The 12,483-nt window shown below is 41.8% G+C and overlaps 1 protein-coding gene across 1 annotated transcript in view; it reads right to left on the bottom strand.

Moving 5' to 3' along the window:
• Nucleotides 1–685: 685 nt before the first annotated feature.
• The window catches only part of LOC134542620 (nose resistant to fluoxetine protein 6-like), a 249,973-nt gene continuing 238,175 nt past the window's right edge, over nt 686–12,483 (bottom strand). The window contains exon 14 of the mRNA XM_063387020.1: nt 686–1,030. Within this exon, the coding sequence (XP_063243090.1) occupies nt 878–1,030 (153 nt within the window). The 3' untranslated portion in view covers nt 686–877. The remainder of the gene's footprint in view (nt 1,031–12,483) is intronic.

Raw genomic sequence — 12,483 nt, 5'->3', positions numbered from 1 at the left:
ATCCTTAATTAAGAGGAGGAGGGGAAGACATTATTGGCGAGTGATAAAAGGGGGAGGGGTGGACACATGCACACTTAATTGGACCCTTTTAAAGGGATGCGTGACCGAGATGCATGTGCCACTTTAATGGCCTGTGACATGCATAATTTAATGGCTTCTTAATTGATAAGTGACAGTTGGGGGAGGGCACTAATTATGATAAATGGGTTTTTAATTGGCCTATTTTTCGGGGTCGGACCAGCCCATGCCTTCTACTGACTTGGTATGCTGGAGTTGAGCTTTACGAATGCTTTTTTTCCCCTGGAATGTAAAAACATGTTGTGTATAGTGTGAATGTAAATATAATTATTTCTAATTCTAAATATGTTTACAGCCTTACGATTAAAATTTTATGTTGGAGAGAGCTCCTGTTTCAGTGTTTCAATTCCAATGCTACTTTCATAAGATATATCTTCTTTCACTACTTGATGAGCTGTAACTGAAGTTCTTAATTGCTATTAACGGATTTCGGTAAGTAATATTCATCAATATGTCAATATATTAAACTTGCTGAGATTTGGCCAGTGGTTAGGCAGCATAACATTTATAAATCAATACAGGTATTTAAGTTTTAAATTTACTGCAACAAATATTTGTACATTGCAGTTACTTATTTTTTACATAGAAAAATAAAAAATAAAAAATAATAATTTTTAACTTTTATTACAAAATCCAAACATTGCAATATGACTATACATAGTTAACATTCTCTAAGGTGAATAAATATTTTAATACATATGTTTGATAACTAATAGGAATATTCTTAAATGTAAATTCTCACACTGGTAACTGTAGCATGAAAGCTGGCACACAAATGACAAAAGAGTGGACGAGGTCGCTAGTGCGCAGACGGGGGTGCAGGGGCAGGTGGTGGCGGCTGGCTGGTTCCAGTGGCGAGCTTCAGCAGACGAACTACAGGTGCCTCAAAAGCCAGAGAGATAAGAAATGCGAGCAGAAAGGCTGCTACAACATTCCCCAAGTACAGGATAACCTGAAACACATGCCATTTCCTTAAATAAGATGCTCACATCGACATGTATACAGTATAGTGAATTTACTTTTAACATTATAGAAAGATAAGGATAAAGTTGTTTGGGTGAAAGTAACTACATTACTCACACATCATGGTACTAACAAAAAAATGGAACTAAACTTTGTGATTTTACATGCATGAATTTTAAAGAGCAGCGTATCTGAATACATATTTACAATGTCCTAGAAAATATTGCTTTAAAATATGCCAAGTTTATTTTGAAAATATTGCTAAACCTAAATATTTTAAGCAGTAATATTGCAAGGATGTTTTCTTTTTTATCTAACCACTAGCTGCCCGACATGGCTTCGCACGGCTATACTAATGGAAAAAAATTAAGCCACATCTCCCATTGACAGTAATGGTAAATAAAAAAAATTCAGTGAAAATTTATTACAATGCTGTATAATGTACCGGAGAGAAAATAATAACACCGATGGTTTCCCGACTGGTGCACGCAACGTACAAATGATGTACCCGTACTTCGCTACGGCAGTCTACAGGCAGATCACTCTTGCGCCGCTCATTATACATGCCCCTCCTTGTGGGTACGCCACTGCCGCGTGATGCCCGTTGCCATGGAGACGCAGAAAGCATGAACAATGCAAAATCCTGTTCTCATGCAAAGTACCCACTGTTGCCTGGTTTTAACCACCCATGGGATCTAATTTTCGGAAAATGTCATCCTGCGTAACATAAGGAACATTACTGTGTTGTTTCAAGTCTGTAAAATATATATACTTGAAAAAAAGGGCAATAAAAAAACAAATTAAACTCAGAGAGAGAAAAAAACAATAGTTTAAGTAGTATATAATAGGGGCTCCGGAAACTGGCTTCTGGCTGTGGAGCCTGTGGAGCAGTCCGCCATCTTGGAATTTGACGTCACGGCGGCCATCTTGGACGAGCGTAACGGGACACAGCGTAACGGGACATAATGTAACGGGACATAACGTAACGGGACAAGTAGATCACGGCGGCCATTTTGAATCCGCCATTTTGGATCCGCCATCTTGGATGACGTCATTTTGTTTTCTCGAACTTTCCACCATTTTGTTTTCCGCCATCTTGGATTATGACGTCACCGTTGCAATTTCCGTTACGTCCGCCATCTTTAACTTTTTTATTTATTATCCGATTTTAATGAATTTTTTTTTTAAAATTTATAAAAAAATTAAATTAATAAAATTTTAATAAAAAATATTTAAAAAAGGTACTTTTAGACACGGAGTTCGGAGTCCTCGGTTCGAACCCGACGAGGTCAAAAAAATTAAAAATGGCGACAGGCTCCTTCCGCAATGGTGGCTGCAGGCAGACTGACTGGCCCCCACCACTTTTTTCAAAGCATATATATCGACAGTGAGCATGACGTCATGTCCGCCATCTTGTCTTCGATGTTGGAAACCATCATCATTGTATCGGCGGCGAGAGTGCGCTGACGCCATGTTAGTTTGATTCTTACCTGCTAGAGTGCAGTAATAATTTATTACTGTGACACCCGACATCTTGAAATTTGGCCGCCATCTTGAAAAGCCGTAATTTTAATGCTAGAGATTCGGGAAAAAGTTCAAAATTAATTAAATAAATTTGTAATCCATATACTGATTGATTAGATCGACTAAGGTCCTTGGTTCGATCCCTGGTCGATACAAAACAACTTTAATTTAAAAAATACCACAAAAGTGTTAGGTTTGAGAAAATAAAAACACCACAAGTTCTTTTAAAAAAAAAAACTTTTATTACATAAATTCAATACACTACTACAAGTACAAAAAATAATACACAGACATAGAACTAAAGTCTTGTGGATTTCTCGATTCAAACAGTCTTCTTATTGTATGGACTAAGTCCTTTACATGTTCGTAAATGTCTATTCAGTCTATCAGGTCGACATAATGGTACACCACAATTTTCACACAAAACCGAATTATCGACTTCATTAAAAGGACAGTGATATATTTCGTGTCGTTTTGCAATTTGAATATTTGCTAATGTTTTGTTACAAAATATACAGCTTGATTCTGATGAATGTACAGACAGTCTATCACAATTCCTGAGGTGACGTTTTAATCTTCCATAACGTTTAAACTTGCTTAAACACCTGTTGCACTGATATTTAATGCGTTCAGAGTTATTATTACAATTGTGTATTACATAATCACGTAATTTCAAGTTTTTGATCTTGTCACAGTACGTACAGTTGGGCGATGGAACACTGTTGGATGCTCCTTCCTTTATCAATGACACTGGAACTGTTGACAACCATTGTAACACTGCTGTCATGTTAACTTCTGAAGCCGTTGAGGTCTGCTCTGCAGAAGATGTTGCACGCGTCGAAATCTCCTGCTGTGCGGAGAGAGCAGGTGTAGCTGTAGACGACGTAGTCATCGTGGTCTGCACTGATGATGGTAGACCTTCGATCCAGGTCGGTGTTGATACTGGTAAAGACGCCATCGAGGTCTCAAGAACAGCTAGATACTGGTCTATTATTCAAGGCTGACTACCAGATGTGTTCATCACCGCAGCCAGAGACGGACTAAATGTTCATATCACCAGGGTCTCACTTATATATATTCTCATCAGCTGGTACAACACATGAGTCAAAACAATAACCATGTTCATTATACTTGCACTTAACTGTCTCGGAGCATTTTATATAATGACGATGTAAGCTGTCGAGGCGTGAAATTAGTTTATTACACTTATTGCACTGAAATTGTATTCGTTTCAGTAAATTATTCGGACAACTGCTTCTTTCATGTCTGCGAGCGCTTGAAGTTCTAGTAAATGATGCGACACAGTATTTGCACTGATTCGAAGTACGCTCTTCATTAATTGAAGTCTCCTCTGCAGTCGGTATCGAGATCTCCGCAGCTGTCGACAATGCAGGCATTGAGTTCTCCGCTGTCGTGGTCTCCTCTGCATCCGGTATCGGAATCTCCGACTCCATCATCATTGCTGTCATCGAGGTCCCCGCTGCTGACGGTAAACAGTCTATCCCGGTCGACATTGGAGCAGTAACTACGAAATTTACTGAAGAGAGCAGGTCCGTACTGCACCGCGGCCAGAGGTATACTGAGGCTCCACTCGTCTGAACTTCGCTTATATACCCGCAGTCTACTGGAATACTACATTAGTCAAAATATTGTCTGTATTTAAAATTAATTTTTATTGGGTACCTAAAAATTGTAGAAATAAAAAACAAACACAAGTTCAGGTTTTACACATTTATTTATAAAAATTACACAAATGCATGTTAGGTTAAGGAATTAAGCATTTTCGCAAGCAAAGTCTTTAATGCCGCACGAACTGCCTCTTCGACTCCGGTTCCAACTGGTTCGCAGGTCACGGGATCAGGAACACAGGTTTCCAGCTGGTCATCTTCTGCGATGTCGTCATCTCGAGCGAGACATGGTCGATGGCGTCTGTGACCACGTCTGCGCCTTGGCTCTACTGCAGTGCTAGTTGGGACAGATTCACTGCCTGAACTTTGACGACGAGACGAACGTCGTTTGGACGTCTGCGTAGAAGCATCACAGGTCGCAACAGGTTGCAACACGTTCATGTTTGGTGTTGCACGTGCAGACGAGACGACTACCTCATCGATGCTAGCAGGAAGGATTGTGTGCGGTCTCATGTGATAGACGGCACAGTTTCCAGGTTCGCAACAATCTAATAGCTGCTGAGTCGGTTCGTAGGACACAGGAAAGTGCGCAAACCGCCAATGCTGAGCATCTCCATCACAGGTTTCTGTATATGTACGTAGATACCCGGAATCCCAGTAGCTGTACTCGACACTGCTGAAGCTAGGTCTTGCGCTCACGTACACGTTAGCAGGATGAAACGTAAACATCTTCTTGCAGGTCGAACGTCAACTGAAGACACGTACGTAGGTACGACATTTATATATGCAGACTCCTACTAACACTGTGTGTGCCATTTCTGCATTAACTGCGAGTTTGTACAGGCACAGACACGTTCAAACTTGTCACTTGGCTGCACATCGTATATTGCACTAAGCTTGCGCAGGGAAGGACAGCCATAGTCGGTCTGTAGGTCTTCAATTTCAACTGCTCCGTCATTACACAGATCTCGTAGCCATTTTTTCTGTTCAGGTCCGGTAACGTATATTGTTTCGTTTTGAACTAGTAAATCTTGAAGTGTGTTTTTCACTTGGTGGTATGGGATTTTTCCTTCGTCCCACTCTAGTCCGTGATAATATTTGCATAGCCATTCGTTCGAACGTTTACTTTTTTCGTCTAGTAGTTTCCAAGGATACGGAGGTCGGAAGCTGCGGGTTCGAGTCTTGTCTCCGGAGGTGACGGCAATTTCTTTGAGAACAAAGCCGTTTTGACTCTGGAAACCTTGCAGGTTGCAGTACATCTTGTCGCTAGCAATGCTCGATTGTAACTGAATTATTATCGCAAACGAAACAGTATTTAAGTCAGAATTTTCACAAGTTTGTCTCGACAATTGTATGATGCAAGCCGATCGTGAAGTATCAGACAAAAAGCATAAGTGTTTGGTGGAATATTTCCGCTAGTCGATATCTCGATCCTACAGTCGATGATGTTTGAATTTAATCGATCATCCTGTTTGGAAACGTCAAACACCATTAACGGAGCCTTGTTCTTGAAACTGTCGGGACTCAGTATCGGTGACTGTTTCCGCCCATAGTAAGCTTGCTGAAACTTGGCATACATTTGATATGCGAGAAGAAATCTTCCACTTTCAAAGTCCATGTTCATATCAACGTACGGATAACTTTCGCTGTTTAAAAATATTTTTACATTACGTAATTGACAGTTATCGAATAAGGAACGACTTACTCCTGCATTGAGCTGTCTTCCGGTCTGAAGCCCGACGATGATGTATCTTGGTTTTTCCGTAGCGAAGCTGGACTTTACTATCCAATTGATACGCTGACTATGAGGCAAGCCAGGATAAGTTTCCAGGCTCCAGGATCGGAATGGCACATCGAAATTCTTGCCATTTTCTATGTTCTTCAACATCTTGACTCGTTCAACGGTGCTCACTTGGATGTGGGGCAGCATCCACTCGATAGACTGTAGTGTTAGCGAGACATCTTGAGGGTTTTCTGCAGCGACGACAATTGCATTAATGTGCGTGTTGGCTAGAAGCAGTACGAGCTCTTGTTTCGAATTAATGATTATATGCCTGTAGTCCTCAGCGAATCCAAGAAGCATGGACAGAGGAACACAAACTTCGAACTTTCCTTCGGCATAAACCGGAAGCTTATATTCATCCTCGAGAGCCCAACCGGCCATCTTTGCAGCAGTCAGTTCATTTGGCGTGAGCGAAAGGTAATTTTTCATAGCAGATGTTATGCCTACATCTCTCGTCTGGTCTACCTCGACGCCATTGAGTACATATGTAACGCGCTCGATGAGGTGAAGAATACCATTGCAGGATATTGACGTCGTTGTCGGATGCGTACCATCCGCTTTTGTAAGCATGCCTCTTATACGTAGAAATGACTGTGAAGGTAAAGTACAAATATCTTGGTGCTGTACAGCAATGCGTACTTCCGATGGAAGTGCGTACGGTCCGAGCAGGAAAGGCTGGTACTCGTGCAATTCCATTTTCGTAATGCTGTCATCAAAAATGACCGGATCTTCCACTTTGAGGATTTCGTCTTCCATATTTATTCGGCACTTGTCCAATACTAAGAAGATACTTGATGTTGTCAGGTGTTAATGCACCGATGTCTGGTAGAGAACTGTTCTTATTCACGTCAATACGACTTCTTTTATAACTGTTCGGTGTTACGAACTTTATGCCCATCGCTTCAAGTGCAGCCGTAATGTAATTTCTTCGTCTTGAAAATTCACCAATCGTCCTCGCTGGTCAACGATTCTGACGACGACTTCGTGTGCGCACTTCACGACGACTGGAACGTAAATGATACTTTGCGGTACTTCGACCAGTTTATATCCTGGCGGGACCATCGGCGAAAATTCGTGCAGCATGTTGCTTAGTCTTCCGTTGAGATACGTTCCACTTGCCAAATTACAGTTTATTCTTATGACATTCACAGGCAAAATGTTTACTGCACGCGTAGATTCGTACGTTCTTCCTGCATCATACACCTTTGATTCGAATCCTAACATCGAACCTATGGTCCCAGGTTTCGTAAAGTCGACAATTTCACTGCATGTTAGAATGCTTTTTTGAGTGTTTGGATTTCCACGCAGTTGAAAGTCTACATCCTGTGGTAACATATCCCTGATGTAATTTGCAATGTCGTCAATTTCGTAAGATCCAACAGGTAACTGTATTTCATGAGCGGTCCCATCGCTTTTCAGGAAGCAGATCTTGCAGTTTTCTTCGTCGATATTCGGTATGGCATTATACGTTTGAAAATCTACGAGTCCGATACACCATTCTCCGTCTAAATCCAGAGGCGGGAAATGAACCGCCCGCAGCTCAGATGCGTGACCTGTCAAGGTAAGTGTTATCGACATGACTAATAAATTATCATCACTGCACAGCCTTTAAGTAGTAATTTTTATTTGTCAGCTAAATTATTTTTTTAGTTAAAAAGCGAAGACACAAGTGTCCGCAGTTTGTTTGATTAGGCCTCTGTTCCGTTTCGTAATTGTAGAACAGTGTAGTGGTCCGGCCCAGGTACCGCCTAAGTTCAGGCGGAGGTCTCAAATTACCGAAACTGTCGTAGTAAGTAGCTTTTTTTCCAGACTTTATGTACGCCACCCAGTGCGTGCCGCGACCTGCAGTCGTGTCTAAATTAATTATGGCGCGTTCGTTGGTTTTTGGTTTGCTGGGTAAAGTGTCTCGCATAAACACGCCGCAGAAATTTGGTATTTTCAATTTGCGTGCGTACTTTATTAAATCTACGTTGGTGAGCGGTCGTTTCGGCAGAGAACTTAGGATTTTCGTTTCTTTTTCATGCCTCGGCCTGATTTGTGAGGACGTAAGTACAGGCCTGCGCCGTTTATTTTACCGATGGCAATGGCTTCCATGCTTGCATTATGTCGCTGTGCTTCTTTTAACTGCTTGCGCTCATTCTTCGAAGTGTTGACTGCCCGCACTATACCGCTCGTTGCACCGATGAGACCGCCGAGAGCACCCAATGCAGGCAAAAGCAAAGGAAGAAATCCTCCTATAATCTTCTTGTCGAGAGTTTGTAATTTTTGCTTGGCTTTTTGTATGCCTGCTCCAGTCTTGCGTTTGGTCTTGCGTGAGTTAGTCTTTGACTTGATGGAGCTGGATCGACGAGCACCCAGTCCTAATTTCGTCTTTGCCTTCATGATTTTAGATACGCCCCAGGCCGTGATTTTTTCTCCTAGACCCGCGTGCGTCGATTTACTTATTTCTTCAGCTTCCTGTGCCAATATCTCGTCGGCCCGGTGCCTGGATTCCAGATCCTTGCTGAGGGAATACGCAATATCGTGCTGCTTGCACTTTTCGTCGAGAGAATTAATGCCCACGTCACCGCGAGCTAACCTTTTCGCTAGTTTAGTGCCGGGGCCGCAAAATCTGTATCCGGGAATGTGTAGCTCGAATGGCAGATTGTTTATCAGCGAGTTCACGAGTCCTGCACCACTGTGTTTTTTGTTCTTACCTCTTCGAGTCATTACGCGCAACTGACCAGAAAGTATAAATGTGTTTGATTTTATACAATTTATTTAGTACAATGCAGGTCGTCAAGCAAGATGTTTGTTTGCCCGTGCGCATTACGCAAAACGATGAAACTATCGGTCGCGAATCGCGACATGGCTTACTGTTGCCTTCTGCCGTACGTTGCATAATGGCGGGACCGTCAAATTGTGGCAAGACGTGTGTTTTACTGAGTTTACTGGAGGAGCCAAACGGTCTTCGGTTCGAGAACGTTTACTTGTATTCCAAGTCGTTGCAACAGCCAAAGTACCAGCGCCTAGCAACTGTTCTATGCTCGGTGGAAGGACTGGAGTATTTTCCGTTTAGCGATAATACCGATGTGGTGTCTACCGACGAAGCAAAGCCTAATTCCGTGTTTGTGTTCGACGATGTAATGTGCGAGAAGCAGGGCATTATACAAGAGTACTTTTCCATGGGCAGGCACGCCAAGGTAGACTGCGTATACCTGTGTCAGACGTACAGTCGTATTCCAAAACATCTCCTACGAGATAATGCGAATGTCATAGTTTTGTTTCGCATGGACGAACTTAATTTACGTCACGCCTACGACGACCACGTAAACACCGACATGTCGTTTCAGGAATTCAAAGACATGTGCTCCTTGTGTTGGAAAGAAGAACACGGATTCATAGTCATCGTAAAGGACTGGCCTCTATATAAGGGCAGGTACAGACGAGGTTTCGATCAGTTTATCGTCAAACATGAGTCATAGCATTTCGAAATTCGGTCGTAGCAGTCGAGACTTACGTACTGCTCTCAAGTCTCATGACGACGTTATCCGCAAATATATTTCGCTACTGTCTCAAAAAGTAGAAAGTGTGAAAAACGAAATAATAGAGTATCTCGTTGCCATCGACCAGCGTGTGGAAGCCTCGGATTCTCGCATTCGCGACATGATCGAAGTTTCGAATGCACAAAGACGTGACGATTTGAGGACTTTTCAAAGTAGTCTGAAAGCATCACTATCTCACTTGTCAACAAATTCAGATTTTGCCACACACAAGAAAGAAGTTTCTGCGAAGGAATAAAAAAGTATATAAGGAGGTCTTGCAATAAGTTTTCAGCCAGTACAATGTCGGACCTGGCCAGTGACCTTCATCGAGCTATACAGTCTGTTCGTGAAAAATATTTACTTGCTAGACGAACCAGACTTGCACGTGAGATGGAAAATGAGGAAATATTTAAACCAATTACTAGTCGCCTCGACGAACTTAAAAACAAGGAAGAACCAGCTATCATTGTGAAGACAGAAGTTGAAGATGAAATGCCGACTGTAAAGAAGAGAAAGTATGAACCAGATCGAGAAGAAGAAGACTTAACAAGTACAGAGACCATGCACAAGAAAAAAATACCGAAAAAGGGACATCAAGTGAATGCAATGGTCCGACCATACCTGATATCGTTTACGAGTCGGAATAATGACACGACCTACGGAGTGTACAGAAAACATAATAAGTGGTTCCTCGGTGCTAAAGAAATAGACTTTCTACCAGGAAATATCGTTCGCGTAGCAGAGTTCAAAACGCGCGGGACTCCGGGTCTGTACGAATTGCTGTTTCGCAGGGAGCCTAAAGGATATTCTCACAAAGACTTACAAGAGTACAAAAAACTGCTAGAGCTAACCAATGCACATTTTCGCGATAACGATCCAGATAGTGGTGTATATAAAGACGTAGATCATGAAAAAATCGACATTCTCGCTAATCTCTTCAGTGAACTAACAATACATGGCGAAGGTTTAAAAAAGCTAGAAAGTGGTCAGATATTTGACTATGTATATTGGGACGATCCTAATGAATTAGTTGATCACCTTAGAATTCTACATGCTTCGCTTAGTGTAGGAAACTATTCGCACATCAACGAAATAGTCTCCATACTTGAAGAACTGAGGGAAGCCGGGTACATACAATGAGTCGAACCGGAATCGCTCACGAACTTCATGCTCCTGCTAGACGAAAATACCTTCGTCGCAAAGTCATAGTTCGTGGAATTGATGATTTATTCCAGGCGGACCTTGTTGAGATGATACCGTATTCCCGATTGAATAAAGGTTTCAAGTACATGTTGACAGTCATCGATGTTTATAGCAAGTTCGCTTGGGCTAGACCTGTCAAATCAAAGACTGCAACTGAAGTAGCCAAGGCCATGAACAATATTTTGCGTGATGGACGTGTACCGTCGCACCTGCAAACGGACCTCGGGAAAGAATTCTACAATGCATCCTTCAAGGCTTTGATGAAGAAGTATGGCATCAAACACTACTTTACATTTAGTAACGTCAAAGCCTCCGTTGTCGAAAGGTTTAACAGAACTTTGCGATCCAAGATGTGGCGGCAGTTCACGGCTAACGGAAATTACAAGTGGCTTGACATCTTGCCGAAACTAATAAACGAGTATAATTCCACGATGCATTCTACCACGAAAATGAAGCCAAAGGACGTAAGGGACAATCGCCTGCTTCGAACAGTGTTTTCCAACATGAAGAAGAGAGATCCACGAAAGCGTAAAGCTAACGTCGGTGACATTGTGCGAATCTCCAAGCAGAAAGGTATCTTCGAGAAAGGTTTCACTGCGAACTGGAGTCCCGAACTTTTCCGTGTGACACATGTTCGTGAATCAGAGCCTAGGACCTACTACCTCGAAGATTTGGACCACAAACCTATCCGTGGCGGCTTCTATGCCGAAGAGATTCAGCCTACGTTGTATCCTGATATTTACTTGGTGGAGTAGATTATAAAACGAAGAAACGGACTGTCCTACGTCAAGTGGTGGGGCTTTCCACCTCGCTTTAATTCGTGGGTGGCAGATGCAGACATCGAGAAATCCACAAGACTTTAGTTCTATGTCTGTGTATTATTTTTTGTACTTGTAGTAGTGTATTGAATTTATGTAATAAAAGTTTTTTTTTTTTAAAAGAACTTGTGGTGTTTTTATTTTCTCAAACCTAACACTTTTGTGGTATTTTTTAAATTAAAGTTGTTTTGTATCGACCAGGGATCGAACCAAGGACCTTAGTCGATCTAATCAATCAGTATATAGATTACAAATTTATTTAATTAATTTTGAACTTTTTCCCGAATCTCTAGCATTAAAATTACGGATTTTCAAGATGGCGGCCAAATTTCAAGATGTCGGGTGTCACAGTAATAAATTATTACTGCACTCTAGCGGGTAAGAATCAAACTAACATGGCGTCAGCGCACTCTCGCCGCCGATACAATGATGATGGTTTCCAACATCGAAGACAAGATGGCGGACATGACGTCATGCTCACTGTCGATATATATGCTTTGAAAAAAGTGGTGGGGGCCAGTCAGTCTGCCTGCAGCCACCATTGCGGAAGGAGCCTGTCGCCATTTTTAATTTTTTTGACCTCGTCGGGTTCGAACCGAGGACTCCGAACTCCGTGTCTAAAAGTACCTTTTTTAAATATTTTTTATTAAAATTTTATTAATTTAATTTTTTTATAAATTTTAAAAAAAAATTCATTAAAATCGGATAATAAATAAAAAAGTTAAAGATGGCGGACGTAACGGAAATTGCAACGGTGACGTCATAATCCAAGATGGCGGAAAACAAAATGGTGGAAAGTTCTAGAAAATAAAATGACGTCATCCAAGATGGCGGATCCAAAATGGCGGATTCAAAATGGCCGCCGTGATCTACTTGTCCCGTTACATTATGTCCCGTTACATTATGTCCCGTTACTCTGTGTCCCGTTACGCTCGTCCAAGATGGCCGCCGTGACGTCAAAA

This window comes from Bacillus rossius (genome assembly GCF_032445375.1).
Source record: "Bacillus rossius redtenbacheri isolate Brsri chromosome 9 unlocalized genomic scaffold, Brsri_v3 Brsri_v3_scf9_1, whole genome shotgun sequence".
NCBI lineage: Eukaryota > Metazoa > Arthropoda > Insecta > Phasmatodea > Bacillidae > Bacillus > Bacillus rossius.
The sequence above is the reverse complement of the archived record's forward strand: the minus strand, read 5'-3'. Positions and strand labels throughout refer to the sequence as shown.